The sequence below is a fragment of the Rhinatrema bivittatum genome, chromosome 2 (genome assembly GCF_901001135.1).
Source record: "Rhinatrema bivittatum chromosome 2, aRhiBiv1.1, whole genome shotgun sequence".
Taxonomy (NCBI): Eukaryota; Metazoa; Chordata; class Amphibia; order Gymnophiona; family Rhinatrematidae; genus Rhinatrema; species Rhinatrema bivittatum.
The window spans coordinates 97,136,478-97,164,373 of record NC_042616.1 but is presented as its reverse complement, the minus strand read 5'-3'; the positions used below and the strand labels follow the sequence as shown (position 1 = coordinate 97,164,373).

The window sequence follows — 27,896 nt, the reverse complement described above, 5'->3', positions numbered from 1 at the left end:
TCGGGGGTGCTGTGGCTAGCCGAAGGATAGTGCCCGGAACTGGTAGTGGTGGTCCAAGATTGCGAAGCGTAAAAAACACTGATGCTCGTGATGGACCGGGATGTGCAGGTAGGCTTCTGACAGATGCAGGGATGTGAGAAATTCTCCCAGCTGTATTGCCCTTATGACCGAGCGTAGGGTTTCCATGTGGAAGCGAGGTACCCTCAGGTGGCGGTTGACGGACTTGAGGTCCACGATGGGTCGGAACGTACCCTCTTTCTTGGGAACGAAAAAAATAGATGGAATAGTGCCCCGTATTTTCTTGTTGCGTGGGCACCAGCGTTATGGCCTTTAAGGAGAGCAATTTGGCCAGTGCCATCCTCTTGAAAGGGTCGTGGCAGGGAGATTTCACAAACATGTCCGGAGGGATGTTGTGGAAGTCCAGATAATATCCCTCTCGAATGATGGTTAGGACCCACTTGTCCGAAATTATCTCGACCCATCTTTAGTAGAATAAGGCAAGCCTGCCCCCTATGGCTTCTTCCTGTGGATGGGTCGGCTGATCTTTATTGCGGGGTGCGGCAGGGGCCTGGACCAGCGCCAGCTCCCCTTTTATTGTGTTTGTTCTGAAAGGACTGGCCCCTGCCTGCAGGGCGAGAAGCTTGAGATGTACTTCTGTACGGTTTGAAGTGCTGTCGTCCCCTGTCCTTAGATGCTCGGGGGGGGGGGGGGGGGGCACTGGCTTCTCTTGTTCTTGTCCTCCGGTAGCCGCGGTACTGGGATTCGCCCCATTTGTCGGCTAACTTCTCCAGCTCGCTAATGAACAGGCGGTTTCCCTTAAAGGGTATTCTCGTTAGTCTCATCTTGGACATCGTGTCAGCTGACCAGTTTGTGAGCCAGAGTTATCTTCTGGCTGCCACAACGGACAGCCTCTGGCCTCTGGCTGCGGTGCGCACCAGGTTGGAGGTCACATCCGTGAGGAATGATACTGCTGGTTCTAGTGCTTTGACGGGTGTGGTGGCATTCCTGGTCTTTGATAAGCAGGCGCGTGTCACCACGGCACAGCAGGCCGCGATCTGTAGTGACATAGCTGAAACGTCAAAAGACTGTTTAAGGATGGATTTGAGACGTCTGTCCTGGGCATCCTTGAGTGCCGCTCCTCCCTCGACTGGGATGGTAGTGCGCTTTGGGACCGCACAGACCATGGCATCCACTTTGGGAATGCCAGGAGGTTTTTGGCGGCGGGGGTCCAGGGGGGTATAGGGCTGCCAGGGTCCATCCCCCCTTGAATGTGGGCCTCCGGAACCTCCCATTCCAAGTCAATCAGCTGTTGCACGGCCTGTAGCAAAGGGAAATGGCGAGAGGCCTGATGGAGTCCCTCGAGGAGGGGGTTCATCTTCGGTTCTCCTGTGGTACTCGTGCCTGGGATAGCGAGCTCTTTCAAGCTGTGAGCCACGAGGTCTGATAGTTCGTCTTTAGCGAAGAAACGCCTCATGGTTCAGTAAGGTTCCATCCCTGGAGGGATTTCCCCTTCCTCCAGGGAGTCTTGATCCTCGTCCGAGGTGTCCCGTGTCCCCAAAGTTGGAGATTTGAGGCAGGAGGGGCACTTCTCTGGGTTAGAAGGTCCCGGGATGTTCGGGTCCTCTGGGGCAGGCTGTGGCTGTGTCGTCAGAGGCGCCGGTTTGCATGTGGACAAAGGTATGTAGGCCTTTGAAGAATTCTACCCAGGAGAAAGAAGCTGGGTCTAAATTGAGAGGCACCGCGTCCCCGGGGAGCCCTGTTTGAGGGAGGCCTCCGCTGGGGGGTAGCCAGATCCGGTGTACTGACGGTGATCTGGATCCCAGTGCCGTCTGGAGAGGACCTTGGCCTGGTTCACCCAGAGCCTCCTCACACTGTAGACACAGGGCTGTGGCCTTCTCGTGCTGTGCAGCTCTGATGTGGCATGCTGGGCAGAGGTGGGCTTCTTATCCGGTGGTGCCATGGTTTGTGCCCGTAGGATTGCAGAAAACTCCGGTTTGTGCATTCAAGCATACACTGGGCGTAGTTATGCCCTCCGGGTGCGCCGAAGTTGTGCATGTAGGTCAGATGCATGCTCAAACAGATGCGCGTGCTGCTGTGCGCACAGGGTTTACTTATGCGCCCAGCACAGTTGAGCGTGTGGCTGTGCGCACCGGTGTGTGCACAAGTGATTTAGTGCGCACAGCTCGCCTCTGTGCGCACGGATCGAATCGGCAGACAGGGTGGCAATCAAATGGAAATGGCGACGGCAACCACGCGAGCAATATGGGAGGACCCTCGTATCGGACCAGGGTCTAGCCCGGTAGCACTGATGCCGGCTGGTGATCTGTGCGGCTATTCGAGCCTCGGAGACTGTAGACATTTAAGAAGTTTTCTACCTTACCTTGTCTCAGCGTTTCCCGGTCTTGTTCCGGGTGGTCTCCGGCTGCGGGGGGAGAGGGAAAAGTACCTTCACCGCCACGCTCGAATTTGCACCCGCTGCCTCTCAGCCGCACCTGATGCCAGAGGCTAAGTCCACGCCGGGGCCGGCTGCTGGACCGAGGCCTATCTCTGAGGGATTGCGGAAATCACCTCAGGAATCACGACTGGGGGAGGGACCCTTAGGTATCACCGCAGGAGAGCTGGGCTCGTCTGTAGAGGTAAGATTTCTTCTTGGTTTTGGATTTCTTTGGTTAGAATACTCTAACGCTGTGCAAGTGTGTATAGAGTCCCGAACTGCTATGGAGACGGAAAATACTGAAGATCAGGGCTTCCTGCAGGGGTATATGTACTAGAGCTGACGTCAGATTGAAATCTGATCCATCTCCAACTGCTATCAGGAGCACACTATACCCATTGGTCCTGAGTCCATCTGCTACACGCTAGGAAAGCACATTTCTGCTGATCTACCTTAAAGCAGTACTTTATTTATTATTATTTAAATTCTTTTACTATACCGATACTCAAGACACGGTCTTATCGTACTGGTTTACAATAGAACAGGGGAAACCAATTAACAACTATGTAGAAGGTAAAAGTTACATCAAACAGGGAGCGAAAAACTTGGGAGCTGGAGGACAGGAAAGATATTTTAAAACTATGGAGAGATATTTTAAAACGATATCAACTGAAGAGTGCTAAAATAGTCACTGAAAAACCAAGAAAACCAAAGACAGCGATACAGAATCAGCTAGATTAAACTTTAAAATACTTTCCACATGTGATAAAATTGGGTGCATCTTTTAAGTGGTATACATATATAAAATGAAGCCATTTGAAAAATACCAAATCAAAACAATTTCAGGAGCACACTATCTTCTTCACTTCCACAAAGAACACTGTATTCTTCTATGGATGAAACCAACTGGGAAGGGAAGAAAAGACTGCATGTCTACAATCACTTTTGTAAATGTTCAGTGTTCAAGTATTCCCCATCTTTTCTCCTTTAGTGTTTATCATGCTGGCAGACTTAACAGTTGATATTTTTTGCATCACTTTGAACTGCTGCTTTTATAGTTATCTAATTAATTAAGCTAAGAACACAGGAAAATATCATAGAAAAGCTTTGTCTGTAGAAAAACTGACCTTGGGTCTATCTGAAACAATTGTTACTGGCTGTGTCATACCTGCATGTTAGGCTGTACAAGTGGCATAAAAGGCTGTCCTGGGCCTTGCGGGAACTGTTGTCTAGGAGGCATAAAAGGCCTTGCAGTTGCAGAACCTGGCTGGTTAAAGTGCAGAATTCCTACAGGACCATGTGGCTGAATGTTTGGTCTTATTGGTCGTTCTCTCGGAAATCCTGGCTGTTGCCCCGGCTGATTGAAGCTCGGCGGCTGCTGTCCTGGCTGACTGAAGCTTGGTGGCTGCTGTCCCGGCTGACTGAAGTTCGGCGGCTGCTGTCCCGGCTGACTGAAGCTTGGTGGCTGCTGCCCCGGCTGGCTGAAGCTTGGCGGCTGCTGCCCCGGCTGGCTGAAGTTCGGCGGCTGCTGCCCCGGCTGGCTGAAGTTTGGCGGCTGTTGTCCCGGCTGGTTGAAGTTTGGCGGCTGTTGCCCCGGCTGGCTGAAGTTCGGCGGTTGCTGCCCCGGCTGGCTGAAGTTCGGTGGCTGCTGCCCCGGCTGGCTGAAGTTTGGCGGCTGCTGCCCCGGCTGGTTGAAGTTTGGTGGCTGCTGCCCCGGCTGATTAAAGCCAGGTCCTGCCTGATTGAAAGGTAGAGGAGTCTGATTTGGGAGAGGATGGTTGCTGTTTAGCAGGGGTGGAGGTGGTGGACTCCGTTGGTCAAACATATGATGGTTTGGAAACCTTGGTTCTGTTAAAAAAAAAATATAAATGTATAAGATATTTGTGGGCATATCATATTGACTACTATTTTTAAACATATTATATTTACCAATTCTAAATTTTTGTTTTAATATAAGATAAAGATTTGAAGTCCATAGTCTCTGGGAGAAAAGGAAGCCCAGATATACAAAACAATGTCATCTATGATTAAGATTCAAGGTTCTGAAGGGAGATGTTTATGGCAGACTACTAAGGACTGCAATAGCTGGGTTACTGAATGAGGATGGGGAGAGGAAGTCACCTTTGGTGGCCACAAAGGGGAAAAAAACCCCACAGATGCTCACCCATAGACTACAATATAAAAAAAGTAAGCCAAGGCAGGGGCAACACCCCCAGTATTACCTTTATTATTAATATTACATTTGCTATAAATTACATTGTATTGTGTGACTGAGTGCTGAAATGCTATACTAATCTAGGATACATGGGTAAATGCACAAAATATTTGTAACGTTAATAGGTAAAAGAAGATGGACATGACTATTTTAGGCAGATATCAGCTAAGAGCACACAACAAAAACGTGTACATTTCCTGACAAATATATATTTACATTTATATTTATTGTTATTTATGAATCGCCTAACACTGGAAGGACTAGGCGATGAACAAGAATACAATCATAATATTAAAATCATAAGGCAAATAGCACAATAAAATAAAAATAAAACAAAGATAAAAAATTGCAAACTAAAATCTCATAAGTAAAATATAGAATAAACATCAAAAACCACTAATGCAAAATGAAACAGAAATTTAAAAATAGGCTAGTTTAAAAAGAAAAGGTCTAGCTTTATATTCATTGCCACCCCTGATAGTCATCCAGCCAGGAACCAAAAGTCTATTGGTAAAATAGTTGTCAATCAAAATGCCAATATTCCATGAAAGAACTTTCAATTTCACTCAACAGTTATCTTAGTATTCCAACAGGGAAAGGAAAACAAATCTATTCTCTTAATTTCTTTAAACATTTTCTGTAGGCATTTGTGTGTTCAATTTTTTAGCAGCTTGGCTGGAAGCATACGACATATCATTATGAGAACAGTAGGTCACACAAACAAGTCCAAAAAGATCATCACTTAAACAGCTGTCAGGATCATTAAATACAGGAACTGGAGCATAGAGGATAGATTGTGGGTGGCTTTTCTATTCCTGTGGTGTTCCTGTCTCCTGTAAATGGAGCTTGTAATCCTCATTTTCTGGTTCAAATACAAGGTATAACATGTTTACAGCAGTGTTACAAAAGTTATACTGCTACAAGTCAATTTCTAAAATATTTCCTAAGGAATGTAGTGCTTGTGAAAGGTGTAAGTAAAACTGTTACCATTGTAACTAAAAGTTTTTCACTTAAGAAAGGGCAGCAGCAGTGAGAGTTTCCTCAAACAACCCTAACAGTGTGTCTCAACCCTGCTTTGGAGGGACCATCTCTAAGGGTTTGTGAGTAAAGCAAAATTGCTCATCTGTAATAGGTGTTATCCCAGGACAGCAGGATGTAGTCCTCACATATGGGTGACATCACTGGACGGAGTCCTATCACGGAAAACTTTCTGTCAAAGTTTCTAGAAACTTTTGACTGGCACACTGAGCCCATTACTGAGCATGCCCAGCATGCCATTATCCCTCGAGCCATAGGGGTCTCCCCTTCAGTCTCATTTGTAGCAATAAGCATTAGCACAAAATAAAATAATAAAACGTTTCGGGCCCAACTCCGCGGGGTGGCGGGTGGGTTTCGTGAGGACCACATCCTGCTGTCCTGGGATAACAGCTATTACAGGTAAGCAATTTTGCTTTATCCCAGGACAAGCAGGATAGTAGCCCTCACATATGGGTGAACAGCAAGCTACAGGCTGAGTCATATTTGTAGTGGACCAACAGGACACAACTTGTGCAACAGGCACAACAACTGGTGTACTGTTGGAAAAGATGAGGCAGCCTGAAATCACAGCAGGTTGGATGTGGAAGGAGTTGGGATCATACTGGAAATAAGTTCTTTAAGACAGATTGTCCAAAGGCTGAATCTTGTAGTCCTTCCTTGTCCAAGCAGTAATGTGCTGCAAATGTGTGAAGAGAGCTCCATGTTGCAGCCTTTCATATGTCAGCAATCGATACGAAATGATAGTGTGCTACTGAGGTTGCCATTGCTCTGAGTGCGCCTTTACTCGACCCTGGAGAGAAAGGCCTGCTTTTTCATAGCAGAAGTCTATACAATCTGCTAGCCAGTTAGAGTGTGTTTGTTTGCCCACTGCTTTACCCGGTTTTTTTTTGTCAAAAGAAACAAAGAGCTGGGTAGAGTTCCTATAGACTTTAGTGCGTTCTAGATAATATGCTAGCGCCCGTTTACAGTCTAAGGTATGTAAAACTCTTTCACCCTGGAGCGAGTGAGGTCTGGGAAAGAATGTGGGCAAATTTATAGTCTGATTCAAGTGGAAGTCAGTAACCACCTTGGGAAGGAATTTAGGGCGAGTACGGAGCACCACTCGGTCATGTAGGAACCTGGTATAGGGTGAGTATGTTACAAGTGCTTGTTACTCACTAACTCTCCTAGCATATGTAATAGCTACTAGGAAGAGAACTTTCCATGTAAGAAATTTAACACCACATGAATCTATGGGCTCAAAAGGAGAACGCATGAGCCTTGCTAGTACTACATTAAGGACCCATTCTGTGACTGGTGGCCGTAAGGGGGGTTTTAGTTGAATTAAACCTCTCATAAACCTACTGACAAGGGGTTGCGCTGAAATCGGGGAATCCCCTACTTCCTTGTGGTAAGCTGAGATAGCACTCAGGTGCACCCTTACCAACGAAGTCTGGAGACCAGAGTCTGAAAGGTGTCAGAGATAGTCTAATAAAGATGATGTGGGGCAGGAAAAGGGATCAATACTTTTCTGTGTGCACCACGTGGTGAATCTTTTCCTCTTACAATGATAGGATTTTCGTGTGGAAGGCTTTCGTGAAGCTACAAGCACTTGAGAGACATTAGTTGAAAGATTGAGTGGTTGCAGGATCAAGCTTTCAACATCCAGACTGTGAGAGCTAGAGTTTGAAGGTTGGCATGGCACAACCTGCCTGGTCCTGAGTTATGAGAGTGGGTGCTGTGCCCAGGTAAATTGGTTCCCTTATGGAGAGGTCGAGAAGTATGGGAAACCACACTTGTCGAGGCCATTATGGGGCTATGAGTATCATTGACCCTTTGCCCTGTTGTAGCTTCACTAGAAGCTACAACAGCTATTAGCGGTATCGGGGGTACACGTATAGAGGGCCTGAGTTCCAGGGGTGAGCAAAGGCGTCCTTGGCTAACTGGTTTCTTTGTTTGTGCAGGGAGCAGAATCTGTCCACTTTGTGATTCAGCTTGGATGCAAAGAGGTCCATTATTGGCTGAACCCTACTAAAGGATCCAGGGACCACTTGTGGGGTTGGAACTGACAACTGAGGTGATCTGCAACTATGTTGTGTATGCCTGCTAGGTAAGTGGCCCGGAGAAACATGGAATGTGTCAGGGCCCAGTCCCAAATTTGTGCAGCTTCTTGGCAAAGGAGATAAGAGCCTGTACCCCCTTGTTTGTTCAGGTACCACATGGCAACTGTGATGTCGGTTTGTATTAGAACAGTCTTGTGTGAAAGGCAGTCCATGAACGCATAGAGAGCATAACGTATAGCTCGAAGCTCCAGGGGGTTGATGTGAAATGTTGCTTCGAGTCTTTTCCAAGTACTTGCGTCTGAAGATTGTCTACATGCACTCCCCAACCTAAGTTGGATGCATCTGTAGTTAACGTCACTTGTGGAACTGGTTGCTGGAAAGGTTGGCCTACGAGCAAATTGTTCGTGTTTGTCCACCAGAGGAGAGATGAACACAACTGGTGAGTTATTTGAATTGGAGATGACAGTGGTTGAATGGCTTGGATCCACTGTGATCTCAATGTCCATTGCGTTATTCTCATAGCTAATCTGGCCATAGGAGTGACATGGACTGTGGAAGCCATGTGGTCTAGTGGAGTTAAGAACTGATGGGCTGTAGCAGTTTCCCTTGTGCGCAGACATTCCGCCAATCTGGAGTGTGTGTCTGCGTGGTCTTTTGGGAGGAACGCTTTTGATACTGCGGTGTTCAATTTCGCTCTGATGAACTGTAGGAGGCGAGGTGGAGTCAGTTGGGATTTATGGTAGTTGATCAGAAATCCCAACAAGTGAAGCAGATTGATTGTGAGCTTGAGAGAGTTGAGAGCTCCTTGTCTTGATTGGCTTTTGATGAGCCAGTCATCCAGATAAGAAAAAACGTGTATGTTTTCCTTGCGTAAATAAGCCGCCGCTACTGCTAGGCACTCTGTAAATACTCAGGGTGCCAAGGCAAGTCCAAATGGCAGAACACGGTATTGAAAGTGTTGATGATCCACCAGGAAGTGCAGGAACTTGCGATAAGGAGGGAATTTTGGAATGTGAGCGTAAGCATCTTGAAGATCCAGAGAACAGAGCCAATCTCCTGCTTGAAGAAGTGGAAGCATTGTGCCTAAGGAAACCATCCTGAATTTTTCTTTTTTTAGAAATTTGTTGAGATTCCGGAGGTCTAAGATGGGACGTAGCCCTCCTGTTTTCTTTGGAATGAGAAAATAGCGAGAGTAGAATCCTCTGCCCTGCTGAGGTCGGGGAACTGGTTCCATGGCCCTGGCTTTCAGGAGGGTGGATAATTCTGTTTGAGAAGAGTTGTATGATCTTTGTGTACCCAAAGGGGCTTTGGTGTGGAGTCCGTGGGCACTGTGAGAAAATCCAGATGGTAACCTTGTGTTATTATGGATAGTACCCATTGATCTGATGTGATGTTTGACCAATTGGGTAGAAATAAGGAGATCCGATCTCCCACTGGTATGTTTGGGATTGGGTTGGTAGAATGGCTGCTGTCCTCCGGCAGGTTTTCAAAATCCCGATGCTGAGCCTGTCTGAGGAGGAGGCTGAGGCCTAGGTGCCCTTGGTTGTCTGGGTTGATCTCTCTGGGATGGTCTTGATGCTCTACCACGGGGTGCTGGAGGACAGTATCTCCGTGGTCTGTAATAGGGTTTCCTGGTATCTTTCCTAGCTGTTCGACGTGAAGAAGATGGCATCTCTGCTGGTACAGCGGATAACTGGCACAGAGTTTCAGAATGCTCCTTTAGCTGTGCCACAGCATCTTGTACTTTTTCCCCCAAAAGGTTTTCACCAGTACAAGGCAGATCTGCCAGCTTTTCTTGAATCTCGGGCCTGAGGTCAGAAGCCTTTAGCCAGGCCCATCTACGGGCACTAATCACCGATGTAGCCATCCTGGAAGATGTTTCAAAACTGTCATAGGCTGCACGGACCTTGTGCTTGCCCGCCTCTAGACCCTTGTAGATAATGTTATTGAAGGAATCTTGGTGTTGTTGAGGTAGTGACTCAGCCAATTCCTGTATTTGCTTCCATAAATTTCATTGATGTTGAGTCATATAAATTTGATATGACGCAATTCTAGAGACAAGCATGGATACTTGGAACATTTTCCCGCCAAGAGTATCCATGAATTTTTGTTCCTTACCAGGAAGCGTAGACGAGTGTGGGCAGATTCTTTTCGACTTCTTTTGGGCAGATTCCACCACTACAGACTGGTGTGGGAGTTGAGGCTTTTGATAACCTGGTATATTTTGAACCAGGTATGTGGCATCCATCCACTTGTTCACTGGTGGAATCGAACAAGGGTGCTCCCACAGTCTATGTTGTAGATCAACAAGGACGTCATGGACAGGTATTGCCAGAACTTCCTGAGGAGGATCAACAAATTGTAAAACCTCCAGGTTTCTGCCACCAGTAGAATTCCAATTCCATCCTAGACCTAAGAGCCTTGAGCAAATATCTAAAAAAAGAAAAGTTCAAGATGGTTTCCCTGGTCATCTCGACTCCCTTTCTACAAAAAGGAGACTGGCTGTGCTCTCTCGATCTCAAGGATTCTTATACCCACATCGAGATATATTCAGGTCACAGAAAATATCTCAGATTTTAGAGTAGGAACTGTCACCTCTAATACAATTTACTGCCCTTCGGCCTAATTTTGGTTCCTCAAGTCTTTATTTCTGCACAAGACAAAAGAACAGAAACTTAATATAAATTACCAAAAGACCTATCAAGGGACACTAAGAGGAGAGAAAAAAAAAAGACTGCAGGGCCCTGCATTTAACAAGTCCTACTTGTCGCTTCAGAGACATGCAGGAAAAGTTAAGTCCATAACCAGTATGCTTTGCGGAAAAGGAGAGACTAAAGGACCCGGTGTGGATATATGGTATCATGCCAGTTTGTACAAGCACAATAGGGCACAGTCTAGAAATTTTGACATAGAAATTCTGAATCAGGCTCCACCAGATGTCACCCACTCGTGAGGACTACAATCCTGCTTATCCTTGGAGAAAAAAACAAATTCAACATTTCGGCAGATTGAAACAGAGAGGAGCCCCATGTCCTCAGAAGCATGGGAACTGCTACACATGGGCAGTAAAACATTTTTGCCCTATTTAGAATGGTATGGAAAAACTGGTCCATTCAGCACCTAGTGCGATCATGTGACCCATGTGAAATCTAGTTTTTGTCACCTGTCTTTCCAAATAGAAGCTCAAGGTGAGAATATGACGAATAAAAACAAATAAAATCAAGTAAATCAACTATAGTATAAACCAATTTGTACCAACAAAGAATTTAAATTTAAAAATAGAACATTAGAAGTCAAAAATAAAAAGAATAATATAAAATGAAGACAATGTTTATACACTAGTAAAAATAAATAAATCAATTGCTTCTAAGACATTTACTTTTTCAATCTGCCCAATTGTGGATTTTGAGCTAATTATATTTCTGTAACATTAGATAACTAGATTACTAAAATCATTTCTGCATTTTTCAAGTTATACTGAAAATATAAGAAGCGTTAGCCTCAAAATACAACTCAGTGCTGATATACAGATTCTCCTACTCCTCTCAGACATGTTGGATAGAATGAGAGTGGCTCCCCAACCACTACCTTGGAGCAAAAATAAACTGGATGATTGATAGTGGATTTCAGTTAAACAGAGGTTCTGGGGTTTGGCCCCTCTCCGTGACCTGTTAATCCCCTTCCTCACTTCCGCTATGAACATCACCCTGCAGCCTCAATATGAGGTCTAAAGCCTTGGAGTTATACCTGACTCTGGAATTCACTGCCAGAGAATGTGGTTAAGGCAGTTGGTGTAGCTGGGTTTGGATAAGTTCTTGAAGGAGAAGTCCATAAACTGCTATTAATCAATAAGGAATATCCATTGCTTGTTACCAGCATTAGTAGCTTGAGATCTATTTAATGTTTGGGTACGAGCCAAGTACTGGTGACTTGGATTGGCCACTGTTGGAAACAGGATACTGGGCTTGATGGATTCTTGGTCTGATCCAGTACGGCATATCTCAAATGTTCTTATGATTCTGCCTTGACCTTAGTCACCCAAATGTTAGCAGTAACAAAAAGAGCCTTCTGGTACCTCTGCTTGGTAAAGCAATTGCACCTCTTTCCACAACCAAACAACTTCAAAATAGTTATTCAAACCAGTAGTAACATAATAATGGTGGCAGATAAAGATCAGATGATCCATTCAGTCTGCCCAAAAATTTGCTTATGGTAGTAACTGCCACTCTGCACAGGTTACCTCCAATGTGTACTGTTAAGTGTAGTAACTGCCACTCTCTCACTTAGCCTACCGCAACACCATCTGTACAGGATTACCCCAAAAGATAACTACCAAACATTGTCTCCAAAACACAGCTTTCACAACAATTATTAGGAAGGAAAATTGGAACAGACTTCCCTGCTACAAAAAAAAAATGCTGCATTGGCTTCCCCTCTTTTTTCTGCACACCAAATTTAAAAAGCTATTCCTCACTTTCAAGGTGATAAAGTACATTGGCCTCACCTACTTAACAAAGAAAGTAAGGGGCTATCATCTCACCCAAAACTTTTGATGAGGCCAAAAGCTTTTTCTTTTTTTTTTTTTTTTAAATGATCCCTTCTCTCAAAGCCCTCTGGCTGATCCAGAACCCTCAATGCAGTGGCACCTAGCCTGTGGAACTCTTTCCCCTTCCCTGCAAGAATCAATGACTACATGCCATTTTGTCATCAATTGAAAACATGGCATTTAGACCAGCAAAGCCATGGGGCCCAACAGACATGCCTGTAATGTCCCCGAGGAGACTAACAAAGCAGATATGCACTTTTGACTGACATCCCCTTTCTGCTCTCTTTATACCCTATGGACATGTATCTACTCCAGACTGCCATACCTATGCATACAACCTCTCCAACACTAAGTCTATTGTACGTTTATATTTTTAACGGTTACTACTTTAGCAGTAATCTGTTTTAGTGACCCCATCCAACACTCTTGTAATCCATTTTCAAGTGGCCTACCAGTCATGAAAGATGGAATAGAAATCAAAAATGAATTTCAAAATTATACATTTTTTAGAAAATGCCAATAGAAGAGAAGAAACAAATAAAACTAAAAGCCCTTAAAAAGCCAAGTTTGTGCTTCTCTTGGTATGTTGTTCCAAGTATAGGGAACGAGCATTACAGGAAAAAGCCTTGTCCTGTGCTCTGGTCACTCTAACCTCAGACAATTACATCATTAATAAAGCAATGTTTGATGAATGCAAAGAACGGGTAGAAATATATGAAATTAATGATTCAAGCAGAGCTGTCTACCTGTAACAGGGGTTCTCTGTGGACGGCAGGATGTTACTCCTCACACATGGGTGACATAACCAGATGGAGTCCCGACACAGAAAGCTTATGTCAAAGTTTCTAGCATTTTGACTTCGCACACTGAGCATGCCTAACATGCCCTATATACCAAGTGTCATTGCGCAGTCCCTCTCCAGTCTTATAACACAGAATTATATTCAAATCAAGAAATAGGAGAAACCCAACTCTGCGGGGTGGTGTTTCATGAGGACTAACAGCCTGCTGTCCTCGGAGAACAGCAGTTACACACAAGCAACTCTGCTCTCTCAGAGGACAAGCAGGATGGTAGTACTCACACATGGGTGAATCCCCAGCTACAGGCTGCTCCCCAACATAAAAAGGGACCAACAGGCACAATGACAATGGCACTGGTGGTAATAGAGGGGGACATAGCCTGAACCTAAACAATGGGCCCTAGGTGGGAGAGAGTTGAGTTCTACATCTCAAACAGATTCTGATGGACAGATTGGCCAAATCTACTGTCGCATCAGCCATCCCTATCCAAGGAATAGTCAGAAGTGAATGTGTGGAGAAAACTCCACGTCGCAGCCTTGCAGATCTCAGCAGGAACTGATTGCAAGTGAGCCACCGACGCTGCCATGGCTCTGACATAATGAACTTTGACATGACCCCCAAAATGCAGCCCAGCCTGGGTATAAGAGAGGGAGATGCACTCTGCTAGCCAAATGGAAAGTGTAGGTTTGCCAACGGCAATGCCCAACCTATTCCTATCAAAAGAAAAAAAGGTTGGGTGGATTGCCTATGGGCTTCTGTCCACTCTAGATAGAAGGCTAAGGCTCGCTTGCAGTCCAAACTTGTGCAGTGCTCATTCGCCTTGGTGCAAATTGAGTCTGGGAAAGAATGTTGGCAGGTCGATGAATTGGTTAAGATAGAAGTCAGTCACCATCTTAGGAAGGAACTTAGGGTGCGTGTGAAAGACCACCCTGTCATGATAAAACAGAGTAAGGTGGATAAGACACTAAGGCCTGGAGCTCGCTGACCCTGTGCACGGGGAGGTGTCTGCCACCAAAAATATGACCTTTCAGGTCAGATACTTCAGATCACAGGAGTGCAGCAGCTCAAAAGGAGCTTTCATCAGCTGAGCTAATAACATGTTGAGGTCCCAAGATACAGCAGGAGGCCTTAGGGGAGGCTTCAATTGAAGCAGGCCTTCAATGAATCGTACAACTATAGGCTGTACAGAGATGGGCGTACCATCTACACCATGGTGGTATACACCAATTGCACTGAGATGAATTCTAATGGAGTTGTTTTTTAAGCCAGCTTCTGAGAGGTGTAGAAGGTAATCAAGCAGTTTTTGTGTGTGGGGCAGGACGACGGATCTAGGGCCTTCTGCTGACACCACACAAAAAGCCTTCTCCACTTCAGTCCACAGGACTTTCTAGAGGAAAGCTTTCAAGAAGCCACCAGGACCCGAGACACATCCTCTAAGAGAAGATGTGGTTGCAGGATTAACCTCTCAACATCCAGTCCAGATTGTCTATAATCCTATCTAGGTGACTCATGAGGTCCGTCACCTTCGCACCAGGCAGGCAAGTTACCAGGCGGTCCTCACGTCCACCAGCCACCCAGCTATCTACATTTCTAATAATCGAATCATCAACTATAATGACCGACCTAACCCTTCTCTCCTGGGCAGTAGCCATGGGAGACTTGTCCTCAGTGCAAGAGGGCAAGTCCTTGCTACAGGATCACTTCTTGCTACACCAGAGTAATGTTCTCCAACCTGGAGACCTTTCTGATCCAAGGCAGCACTGGGGCTGCCAGACTGGACTTGGCACTTGGCTACTATGTCCCTAAATGTCTCATCAATGTACCTCACTGTCTGCCTCAGCTCCTCTAGGTCTGCCACTCTAGTCTCCAGAGATCGGACTCATTCTCTGAGAGTTAGGAGCTCTTCGCACCGGGTGCACACATACAATCTCTCACCGGTGGGTAAAAAATCATACATGTGACACTCAATGCAAAAGACTGGAAAGCCCCCTCTTGCTGCTGGACTACTGCCTTCATCTTAATGTTGTTACGTTCCTAGTTAAGTTTAGGTTAATAAGGGAGTTGGAATTAGAGTACTTTAAATTTACAGGTGTATTTACTAATTAATCTGCTAGTGTCCTACAAGGGGATGATTAAACTCTCAATAAGGGCTAGCACAATAGTATGATTTAGATAACAGCCTGATTGATTTTTAATGACCCTGTCTCTTGCCTAAAAATCAAGGGTTGAGATAGGGGTGGGTGGGTGGGAAGGATAGACACTAGTATTAATTCCCTCTGGCTTGCTTATTATCTCAGACACACACAAACTCTAAAGAATATATCCCACAATTTACTTCTCTCCAAAAATGTTTAAGTCCTAAGATCTCCTAAAGATATACTTACCAATCTCTTCAACCACCATTAAGTTGATCTTCACTCAAAGCATCGAAAGGTCCTCTTCTACTGCAAAGGTGCGAGGCCCCTGGAAGCTGGTGCTGTGGAGTTCCCCTGGGCACCTTGATCCCCCCTTTTGCAAAAAGGGGGGATCAAGGTGCCCAGAGAAACCATCTTGAACTTTTCCTTTTTGAGAAATGTGTTCAAGGCCCTTAGGGTCTAGGATGGGACAGAGTCCTCCTGTTTTTTTTGGCATCTGGAAGTACCTGGAGTAAAATACCCACCCTCTGTGCCTTTGTGGGACAGAATCAACCGCTCTGGCCATTAAGAGTGAGGAGAGCTCTGTTAGCAGTATATCATGATGCGCTACCAGCCCCCAAAACTGACTCGGAGGGCAATTTGACGGGACATCCAATTGGTTCAATTGGTACCCTTGACAGACGATGGGAAGAACTCACTGGTCCAAGATAATACTGGGCCACTGGTTTGCGAAGAACTGCCACCTGCCCCCGAATGGACGGTCCATCGTCCCAGGTATGGGCGACTGGCCTTTGCTCCTTATGACCCGGTCAAAACCCAGTCCCTGGAGTTGACTGAGGTGCCAGCTGGAGCTTGGGGACTTTCTGCTGCCTGGGATGGCAGTGGGATACCTGATGCTGTTGATGGGAGCAAGAGGGTGAAGTATAGTACTTCTTCTGGCGCAAGAATCACTTCCTCTGCCCCGATCTCACCGACCTCCTAGGGGAGGAGGATGGGTTCAGAGTGTTGGTGGAGCGTTGTTGCGAGGGTTTTATCTTAGACCCAGAGCTGGGCCACCCTGTCCCTCACCCTATCTCTGAAGAGATTCTCCCCAGTACATGGCACATCGAGTCATTCCTGTACCTCAGATTAGAAATCCGCGGCCCTCAGCCATGCCATTCTGTGGGCACTGATTCCTGCTGAAGAGGACCTCAATGCAGTTTCATGAACACCGTAGGTCACTTAGACCTCATGTTTTTTTACCTCCGGGTCCTTATGCACCAGTGACATGAGGGTGTCCTGCTGCTGCTGCTGCTTTGGCAGCTGCTCTGCCACCTCCTGCACCTGCTTCCAGATGTCCTGAGAGTACTGGCTCATACAGAGCTGGAAGGAAGCTATGTGGGCAATGAGCATGGCCCCCTGAAACACTTTTCTCCAAAGAGCATCCATCACTCTGTGGTCCTTCCCCAGAGGTGCTGAGAAATGGGTACGAGAATGCTTTGCTCTCGAGAATGGATTCGACCACCAGCAACTGGTGGGGCAGCTGATGCTTATCGAATCCGGCAGCCTTCTGGATAAGGTAGACCCTGTCAGCCTTCTTGTTTACAGGAAGCACTGTGAGAGGGTGTTCCCATATCCTCAGCAGCAACTCCTTAAGGATATTGTGTACCGGGACTGCCACGATCTCCTTAGGAGGCTCCATGAACTGGAGTATTTCAAGTAACAGAAATGGGATGGCTTCCGTCATCCTCCTCATAAATCCTGCAAAAGTTAATTCCTTAGGTGGAGAATTCCTTCACGCTTCTTGTGGAGAAAAGTCTGATGGGAGACCCTTAGAACCCTCGGAGGAGGACCAGTGGTATCATCCTCCCAGGGGTCATAGGGACCCCTCATCCTCACTGTAAGCAACAGGGGATGGGGCCCTAGGTGCTCAGCCTTCACCCAGAGGTGCAGGCTCCAGCAGAGCTGGACAGAGGGGGCTAAGGTCTCTGCATTCGCCAACCTGGTGAAGCTTCCTCCTCCGAGGAACTGGCAATGACCATCATATTAGTAGGGAAAGGATGTGGTGCCCCGATGGGCACAGACACCATCCCAGGAACCTATGCCAGCTGAGTCGTTAACGCACCGATGAACGTATTGAGCTTCTCTAGCAGCAGTTCCAGGACGGAAGGTAGTAACTCCATTGTTGGAGCCACAGGACTGATGCCCTGCATTGCCCGTTCCACCATCAGCTGGACTCGCCGTTCCAGCTCCTCCTCGAATGTTGCTGATGCCAATACCGACTGGGAGGAAGGAGGAGTGGCCAGATCCTCTTTGGGCCCACAAGGTGGATCAATAATGGGCATCCGAACCAGTGGAGACCATTGTGGGCCCCTGGCACCAATGGAGAACTGGCGCTCTTCGCCCATAAGGTCACTTTGGGAGCATCAAAGCATGCACCAATGCATCCCATGCCTGGCACCATGCATCGATAGGGACCGTGCACCTTCATCTGCCCTTGATGCTCAGCCCAGTCCTTCCCTGATGTCGAGGCTGACAAGTAACCCGACGTCCTTGACTTGGAGGAGCTCGATGGTGTTTGGTCTCCAGTGACCCTATCCGCTGACAGCAGCGATGGAACCAATGGTACCACTGATGTCGATGGCCCGGTGTCCATCGGTGCAGCTCCAAGCTCCATCTATGCCAATGCCAATGGCTCGGTCTTCCTCGACCCGAAGAGTTGTTCCATCTTGTCGAGCCAAAGACAACATCCCATCGGCGCCATCTGTGTGCATAAGTGGCAACCATGGACGTCATGCGCTGCCTCCAGGCAGAGGACTTATGTCTCACGGGGTCCATAATGGACATGTTCCTCGGGCATCACCGAAAACCAGACTTGGCCATGACGGGATGAAATAAAAGGTGTCAATGGCCAGCGGGCACTGAAGCACTGGCATTGAAGGGGAATCGACCGCAAAAGGACACTTACCAATAAATGATGAAAACCCTGACTAGGAATGCTATCAGAGATGAACTGAGACGGACTCTGTTCGAACGGTGAAAAAAATGCAAGAAGAGAAAAGGCAAGGTTTGCAAAACGGGCTGAAAAGTCCAAAATTAGAGCTCACCAACCGCGATGCTGCAGCTCTGCTGAAAGAAACCCCGCATGGTCGTGTAGTATAGGGCATGCTCAGTGTGCCAAGTCAAAGTTCAAGAAACCCGGATATAAGTTTTCCATGTTGGGGCTCCATCTTATGATCACACCCATGTGTGAGGACTACCATCCTGCTTATCCTCGGAGAATTATGGTAACCTGGGCGAAACCTCTTTAAAGCCTTAAAAATTAGAATTAAAATGAATACATTGGCCAATTGTAAGCCTATTTAATTCTTTTAAAACTAGAAAGATTTTATCATAGAATTATATATATAGAATAGTTGTATAGCTCCATTCTGGACTAGCTATGAATAGTAATTTCCAGCAGGTGAGATTTAAGTAGTGCATTGATAATAATAATGCCTATTCAATGTGTGCAATTCAGTTTTATGCATGCTTTAGAGAGCACAATCTATTAAGTTTTCATATGAGATAGTCAACTGCAAAAGAGTTAGCACTGCACTCTTTTCAGCTGAGATCAACTATGTCTTTGAACACAAATACTACAAAATACACAGTTTCAAAATCATTCTACCTTCAGAATGTCTATTTGTTTTATATGTTAACATTTTTCCATCAGATTCTTCAAAAGCTCACCCATTAGAATAGAGTTACAAAAGAAATAAAAATAAAACAAATGGTACCACTGTTTTAACATTATTCATTACTATTCTCTCAAAGTTCATGGATTTAACGCATGCTACAGCACATTAACACTGGTTCTGTACTACCCAATCAAGTATTTTACCTCCTATGAAAAAAGGCTCTCTATCAGGTGGAGGTGGTGGGTTTCTCCACTGGTCTTGGTGAGGAAGCCTTTGGACTTGATTGAAGTTGCTAGACATAGGTCCAGGGTTATGTTGTTGAAAATCTGGTGGACCCTAGTGAAGAAATAAAATAATAAATAAAACCAAGCAAGAAAAAATGAGAATCAATTTTTTTGAATTAATATGATTTATCATCTCTTATAATTTGCACAAGCTTGCAAATCTACTAACCCATTCTTCCACAGTGAAACAACCATGAAGTTCAAACAATACATGTAAATTAATTCACAATATTTTAATATCATACTATCACAGGAATACTATTTTGTTCCAAGATTACTGAAATCCATGTACTTATTACTGACCTTCCTTTCCATTAATCCAAAGGGATGAAAGCTACTTTAGAAAATGCTTCTGACATTTATCTTCTTAAACCATTCTGTTCAGCACTGTTAATTTAGCATAACCTAACTACAAGCAATGGAACAGCTTACCATGAAAAAAAAAAATCAATTTGTAGCATTCTTAACATTAAGGCAATCTTTCAGTAAATAAACTGGGCAAACATTTGCACGAAACTAATTCTTCAGACATCCTTAATTTCATTTTGTTTGCTGAAATGTTTAACTGACATTTTCATTACAGAAGACAAATGAAGAATTGTCTTTACTATTTAAAAGTTCCATTAATATCTAGTCTTCATTTTAAAAAACAAACAAAAGTTTTTAGAATAAACAGTCCAGCCTCTGCAAATGAACTAACTTCACAACTAATAGGGTGAGATTTCAGTTAGTAACAATATTTCATACTAGCTGCAGTTTTAGCTATTCCTTAAACGCTATATAAGAAAAGCAACTTTGCTTAGGTGTAAACAGGGCTCTCCGTAGACAGAGGTATGAATTAGCCATCATGTGTGAAAAACACCAGCTGATAGCACCAACTAGGGCCTAGCTCTCAGAGCTCAGTGAAGACTTCACTGAGCATGCACTGAAATCCCCGCACATGCTGTGTCACCAGCCCCTCAGTCTCTTCCAGAGCTTAAGCTTTAATGAGGTAGTTGACTCTTTGGGGGGGAGGGGGGGGTGAAGGGAGATGTAATTAAACATGATGCTGTCTATGGAGAACTCTATTTGCAGGTAAGCAAACTTGCTTTTCATAGGCAACAAGCAGGCACGAATAGCCATAACACGGAATCATAAGATGAGGGGTCCACAGCAGAGAACCTACTGAAACAGGGAATGCGGCAGCGGAGAGTAGACTACTGGGTGAACAGGATGCGCAACACAGCTTAATCAAAATTACTGTCCCTTTGAGAAATATTGTTGCGACGGTAGTGCTGAAGTGACGATATGAATGAACAATTAAAAAGCAGCTTTGTAAATGTTTTCAATGGAAGTGATCCTTAGATAAGCCACTGAAGTCGCCATGGCTTTCACTTGATGAGCCTTGACAGAGTCTGTAATCTGCAAGCCAGCCAGCACATAATAGTGCACAATACAATTCACTAGCCAATTAGAGTTCTCTTAGGAACGGCCTTGTCCTAATCTATAATACGCTATGGATCGCTTGAGGTCCAAAGTAAAGAGCTATCTTATGTGTGCATGTGGTCTCAGAAAGATAGTAGGAAGCACAATAGTTTGCTTAATGTGAAATGAAGATATTACTTTTGGAAGCAATTTAAAGTGAGTGTGCAGAACAAACCTGCTGTGAAAAACAGGTATGGTGTGTAAGAAGCCAGCACCTGCAATTCACTTACTCTTCAAGCCGAAGTAACAGTTAAAAGCAACATGTTCCAGGTGAGAAATTTCAAGTTCACAGACTCAAGAGATCCGTAGGAAGGTTTCATAGGTTGAGCGAGGACTACATTAGGTCCCAAGGCACTGGAAATTTACAGACTGGATTGCCACAAACGTCTCATGAACTTTAATAATGAGTGGAGGGACATCGGAGCGCCTTCCACCTGCTGGTTATGTGCTGCAATGTCACTTAGATGAACTTTAACTGAAGAGATGTTTAGACCTGAGGATGAAAAGTGGTATTGATACTGAAGTCCTTCAGGCCACAGGAAAAGGGATCCAGCTAGCTGGTCCCATACCAATTGGAGAACAGCTTCCACTTGAAGCTGCAAATTCTTCTAATAGAGGTCTTTCCAGCCAAAATTAGCATGTCGTCCTCCTCCTCAGGAAGGAGAAAGAAGGAGACTACTGCATATTCAACATCCATGTTGTGAGAGCTAACAAAGGTAGCCTTGCATGACAAAGTCTGCTGCACTCCTTATGACAGTCAGAGACCTCCCAATAAAACTTGAGATTGAGCTGATAAAATGGGCAAGATATGGATAACATATGTCTAATAGCCATGCTAGTTCTATGAGAATCCCTGTTACCTTGTGCTCTGCAGATATAGAGTATTTGGATTTTCAGGAGGCATTTGACAAAGATTCCTCAGGAAATTGGGAGATCATGGGATTGGAGACAGTGCTCTGTTGTAAAATGGTAACTGGAAAAAAAGATAGGAAACAGAGTAGGACTAAATGGTCAATTTTCCAAATGGAGAAAGGTCATTAGTAGATTGCCCAGACGTCTGTATTGGGTCCTGTGCTATTCAGCATATTCATAAATGATCTGGAGAAAGAAACACGTGAGGATAACAAATCTGCAGACAACACAAAATTGTTTTGTATCTTTAAAACACAAATTGTCACATAGGTGCTCCAGTTTAACACAAAATCGTTGGGACCTGAACTGTAGCAATTGAAAGCATGAAACAGAACTGCTTGAGTTTTTTGTTGTCCTCTGAAGCGAACAGGTCGACCACTGGCATTCCCCAAAGACTGAATAACTCATTGTTGACATTTTGATCGAAGGACCACTTATGAGGTCGAAGCACTTTTCTTGGGCCGTACACCAACACGTTTTGGACTCCTGGCAGATAGTTTGCGTCGAGATAGGCGTTGTGATAACCCACCCGTGGCCATATCTGGAGAGCTTCCTCGCAAAGGGTATATGAGTCCTTGCTTCCCTGCTTATTTACACAGTATATGGTCACTTGTTTTCCATCTGGATCAATATTCTCTTGTCTGACAGCAAGTGAGAGAATGATTCTAGCACATAATAGACAGCTTCTAACTTCAGAAGGTTGATCTGCACATGGCTCTCTGCAGCAGACCACAATCCTAGGTCCTTACAGCCTCTTTGTGCACCCCTCCACTCCCTTGGGTGGAGGCATCAGTAGACAAATCACTTTATGTACTGGGACATGCAGTGAAAGACTCACTATGATAAACAGGTTTCATCTACCAACTGATGGTCAAGGGTCACAAGGATCTTCTGGGATAACTGTTCATAAAGTTGATCTCATTGGCTTTGGGGAGACCCCCTTGACGGCCCTGCATGTGCAGGTAAACAACGCAAACTACATGCACTACTGCAGCTATGTGTCCCAAAAGAACCATGGCTGATTTTGCTAGCGTTTGGTCTCGCTGCAGAAAGAGCTCACTAGGCTAATTAGTAACAGGGAACTCACTGAAATAACTATCACCAAAAATATGATCTCCCAGATCAGGGAATTAAACAAACAAGAGCTCAGAGGCTACGAAAGGACTTTCTTCAGCTGCATTAGTACCACTTCAGGTGGTTTGACAGGAGGCTTCCTTTAAAGAAAGGCATGCATAAATATGACAATGAAGGCTATGCAGTTTCATTCTATTATGGTGAATCTTAGATTTGGTGTTCATTCCAAACTCTGAGATGCAGAAGTTACTAAAGTAGTTTTTGAGGGGGGAGTAAGTGAAGGGATCTAGGGACTTGCCGTCACACCAAATGGCATACCTCTGCCACCTAAAAGCCATAAGATCTTCTACTGGATTCCTTTCTAGAAATCAGAAGGGCATGAGATACTTCACTGGAGAGTCCAAGAAAACAAGTCATTTCACTCAAGATCCAGGTTGTGACAGCTAGTGATTGGATGTTGAGATGAAAAACATTCCCTCATTCTGTGCAATCAAAATTGAAATCTCAATCTGTTTTCTTGATGCTTAATTATTTTGCCCCTTTTGAATTTTACTAAGGATACTGCAACCAGAGATATAAAGAAGATAAACATGCAAAATCCAAGCCGCCCCCCCCCCCCCCCCCCCCCCATGAAGGGAAAGACATCTGGCATTAGTTTGTCTTCTGTTTCTCTCCTGGAGAAGTTCAGGTCTTTCTTGCTCATTGAGGTTACAAGCAGAACTCTTTCTGATGTTCCCCACTAAAGAACTATCTTGTTTTCCACCTCTTAGTCTGACCCATCATAGCATTATTTTCTTATGCCTACTTTTTAGGAGTGGCCACTGTAGAGTCAAGATACTAGGCTCGATGGGCTTTTGATCTGATGCAGCATGGCACTTCTTATGAGGGACTACTCAAAGATATAGGATTTCACTAAGTTTATCTGCTGGGATGTTTTTTCTTCCCGACAGATATGTGCTTTTTTTTTTTTTTTTTTTTTTTAAGAGCCATCCTGTGAGAGATGGCCAGATTCCACATTCAGTTTCCTGACACAGAAGGAATAAACCTGTTCCCTCCTTGGTTGTCAGGTAGAACAGTTTGTATCAGGTCAGTTCTGTTGGCCACCTGTTCTCTGAAAATCTTTAAGAGTGGTCATTGCTGCCCATAGTTCCAGGAATTAATAATGCTTTTCTTAAACAGACTAAGAACCCAGGCTTGAGGCATTTGTTGTCTGAAAAGTTTTGTGCAATGGGAGTGCCATGATTTGTTGATACTATAGACAACAACCGTAACATGTCCCAGGCTGATATCTATTGACTCTGTAAAACTCCCTGTATTCCTGAACATCAATTTTGTGATTCTGTTGGTAGGGAGGTAGTTTTACCTGACTCACATTTATTTTATTTAAAAATATTTTATATTCCGTTCATATCAAAATTATGTGCTAAATGGATTACAACTTAACATATAAAACAATAGGTAAAAACAAATAAAACAAGATAAAACCAAATTTTTAGCAATACAATGACATGCATTATAATTATACAAACATCTACCAGATCCCCAATAAACTCCAATTGAACTGACCAAATCAACGTGGATTTTGAAGTAATTTAAGACAAACCCTAGCAACTCTTCCATCCAGATGGTAGAATACATATACTCATCTCCCTCTGCCTGAGAAGTGCTCTTATCTTCCAAGTAGGAAAAACACAATTTTCCAGCATCTATAGAGACTGCAATCCCCACTAGGCATTTTGTGAACACAGACCAAATGGTGGTACCCAGTACTGGAGACCACTGAGACTTAGACAATGATCTGGAGCCTAAGCTCACCTCCTGCTGAAGCCACTTTGATATATGGCTGCTGCCCCATATCGAAGCTCTTAGCGATGTGCACTGATAGGGGTGGGTAGGGAGACCTCCAGATAAAGTTCAGCACAGTGTTCCTTTGAGGCCAATTTTGACAAGGAGAAATCTCTCTCTTCTGATGAGTGGGAGTGCTTTCTTGATCTCTTAAGGCCTCAACTCTGAGGAGGCCATTCAATCCCTGGAAACCAATGAACCATCAATAGTGTGGTTTCTGGGTCATTGTGGTAGACTCTGATGTCAAAGTGAAGAGGTCTAGCAATTTTAATCTGGACAGCCCTAGAAGATATCTTAGAGCATATGTTTCTACTAGAGACACTGTGCTCAAATACTAAACAGCATTTGCATTTTAAATGATGATCTATCTTGGACTTCTTCCAACTACATGAATGGCACCACTTGAAGCTGCTGGCTCATGGACACTTGTGAGAAGAATAAATGCTGAAAATCAAAACAAACGTTTTGCAGTGAAACAGGCCAACATGCCAAAGTCTCACCAAGATGAAAAGCTCTGAGACAGCAACAGAAGCAGCGACAAAGACAAAAGAAAACTTAAAAATTGCAAAAAAAAAATCTAAGATGTTAAGGCAGTGTTTCCCAATCAGTGTGCCATCAGACCTGATCAGGTTTTCCATGGGAAAGCTTTAAGAAAGCTTTAAAGACTTTTTTTAAAATTTAAACTCGCTTTTAATGTCTAAATCCATATGTATGATTGTTTGATTACTCGCTGCCATGCAATTTTTATTTTATGTGACTAAAACAAAACTCTCCAAATTTTCATGCATAATATTCATTAAAGAGAGGTTGGCCCCTTGCCCCCTCTTCTGTATATAGTATTTATTCTATTTTATTTCACTTTATATATTTATTGCTCCGTTCACCCCCTCTTTATTTTCCTACTCCAAGTTAAGGCTTCCTTGTTATAATGTAACTGTATGCTCCGTATCTCTTGTTGATTGGTTAATTGTATATTCTGCTTAGTTCATTGTAAACCGAATTGATTTGATTTGTATCAAGAAAGTCGGTATATAAAAGCCTTAATAAATAAAATAAAAAAATATTGCCATGTTTTAAAAAAATCTGTGAATGTGACATTGTAAACTGCCCTGAACGTAGGAAGGGCGGGCTATAAATGTTTTAAATAAATAAAAATTAAATTAAAGATAGGTTTTGTGTATACATTAATGTACAATATACCAATACACAGCCACGGAATATCAAAAACTCTACCAGTAAGCTCTTACATGAAGCCAGAGGCTTTCGGTTATAACCCAGTATAGATACGAGTCTGCAGAGTGAAAAAGCAACTAAAGGAAAAAAAAAACCTCACAAAATCCTATAACTGTTTCCACAAGTTTCAAAATTAAATGTAGTTGTCTGAGAACAGAATTCCTCTTAGAAAATGTTACTATTTAATGTTCATTACACAAAATGTGGATTCCTAAAATACTGTCAACATGAAATATACAATATTGTCAAATCTGTATGAAAGGCCAGGCAGAGGTGTTTTTGAAATATTATGACTGCACCATTAATTCCAATTCAGTGATAAACAGAAACTACTTTTGAATATTAAGTACAATACATTTCTCCTGTGACAATGAGAATTTAAAAAAAAATCCCACTACTACTTTTCAATGATTGCTAAGACTAAACCTATTAAAATCACCTGCACCATGTGTTTCAAGACTGAAAAATACTATCGCGGTTGCTGGAATATAGGTAACCCACCCCAGGAGCGGTACAGGACTGCAAGGCAGGACACTGTACTAGATAAAGGCCGGTATTCTGCCTAGCCAGCTCCCTCCCCTGGTTGAGCCCTTGGGTTCTAGGAGCCAGTAGGTCTTTGCAGCGACAGTATATTATGGTGAGTCCAAATAGTCTGGAGAGACTGGAACAAGGCTGGAGAAGAAGGAGCAGGGCTGGAGAGGCAGGAATCAGAAACACTGGCAAGGCAAGGCTGGACTAGGCAAGGTTGGCACTGAGGACAGAGACAAGCTGCAGCAGGTTAGATTGGATCCTGGTCATGAACTCGGGCTGGGGTAAAGCAAAGCAGAAGGTGGGAATAGGACACTAGGATGGGCAGGGCAAGAAAAGACCAAACAAAGACAGGACTGGACATGACAATGCTGGACAAGAACTAAGCAAGACAACACATAACAAAGAACATAAAAGCCCAAAGGCAGCAAGCTGGAGGCCCGAAGGCCACTAGGCTAGGCAAGGTCTAGAATAGGCCACAGAGAAAGGAATGGCCTAGATAGGCTGCAAAGCAAGGTTCAAGACAAGAGCAGGTCTGAAAGCCTCAAGGCAAGAATGTCAGGTCAGAGAGCCAATGATGAATCCATGAAGAGGCAAAGGTATATTTGCAAGGCTGGGTTACATAGGGCTGAGATTTGGGCATGGTGAGAGCAGAGAGGTGGAGTATAGCAAAGCTGGGGAGTAAGACTCGCTGAAGGCTTCTGCAGGTTGAGGAGGAGTCATAGCAGGCAAGACCAGAGCAAAGAGAGGCTGCATGGCAGGCAAATCTGTGAGAAATACTTAATGCTCTAAACAGGTATGAACTCATACACTAATAAAAGTTACACTTCTTACATCTACAAAATGTTTAATTTCTATGGACATGATCTTTTGTCAGGAGTTTATTAGAGTTGTGAATGGCTCATTGAACATGACACTCACATACTTAAAAAGCTATCTCCACCTGCTTTCCAAAGGAATACAGAAGAAGGTTACACTAATCCTTTTAAAGAATTATATACTATTTTACCTTTTTTATCCCCTTAAATACCCTTTAGTTAAGAAATTAACATTCTCTCTCATACAACACTTACACAAATTATACTTTTACTTTCTCACATCTCTGGTTAATTACATGATGTTATCTGCAATAATCTATTCATGAAGAACAGATAACTTTGGTTACTAATGAAAGAGATGAAATTTTGCATAAATTGCCAAGCACAAAGTTAATCTTCTAAGTCAAGGGATAAAAAGGATCCAACAGTCATTTATATGACTTATCAGCTTTCCTAGAGGGTCATTCTGTATACTTTCTAATTAAATACCTCACTGTTACTGAAACAATGAACCTTTCAATTACTTTGTGCCTCTACATGTTTTTATTTATTAATCTCACTCAAAATGCAAAGGAATTCTATAAAAATCCTACTAATAGTTAAGCAGGGTCATTCAGTTAATTCTGATTATATGGTTTAAATGCAAATAATAATACCCAGTATAACCTATGACACAATTAGGTGTTACTTTGAATCTCACACTGTTAATCCTCTTATCTCAAGTATAGCTACCATCAATATTTTTCTAAAACCAATGATAAACTAGGCACCTTCATTTCAACAGAGACTTCTGAACCTCCTCTTCAAGGCAAGGCAGAATGTGTATCCTTAAAAACGTGTGTAGGAGATATACAGCTTCTGGAATCAAT

General features: G+C 44.0%; 1 protein-coding gene across 9 annotated transcripts in view; it reads right to left on the bottom strand.

Moving 5' to 3' along the window:
- Nucleotides 1–27,896, bottom strand: part of RBM33 (RNA binding motif protein 33) — a 523,998-nt gene that overhangs the window by 233,042 nt on the left and 263,060 nt on the right. For all 9 annotated transcript variants that reach the window (XM_029588463.1, XM_029588468.1, XM_029588464.1 and 6 more), the window contains exons 11-12: nucleotides 19,073–19,205; nucleotides 3,603–4,282 (exon numbers count right to left, since the gene is read on the bottom strand). In XM_029588463.1, coding sequence (XP_029444323.1) covers nucleotides 3,603–4,282; nucleotides 19,073–19,205 — 813 coding nt within the window. The remainder of the gene's footprint in view (nucleotides 1–3,602; nucleotides 4,283–19,072; nucleotides 19,206–27,896) is intronic.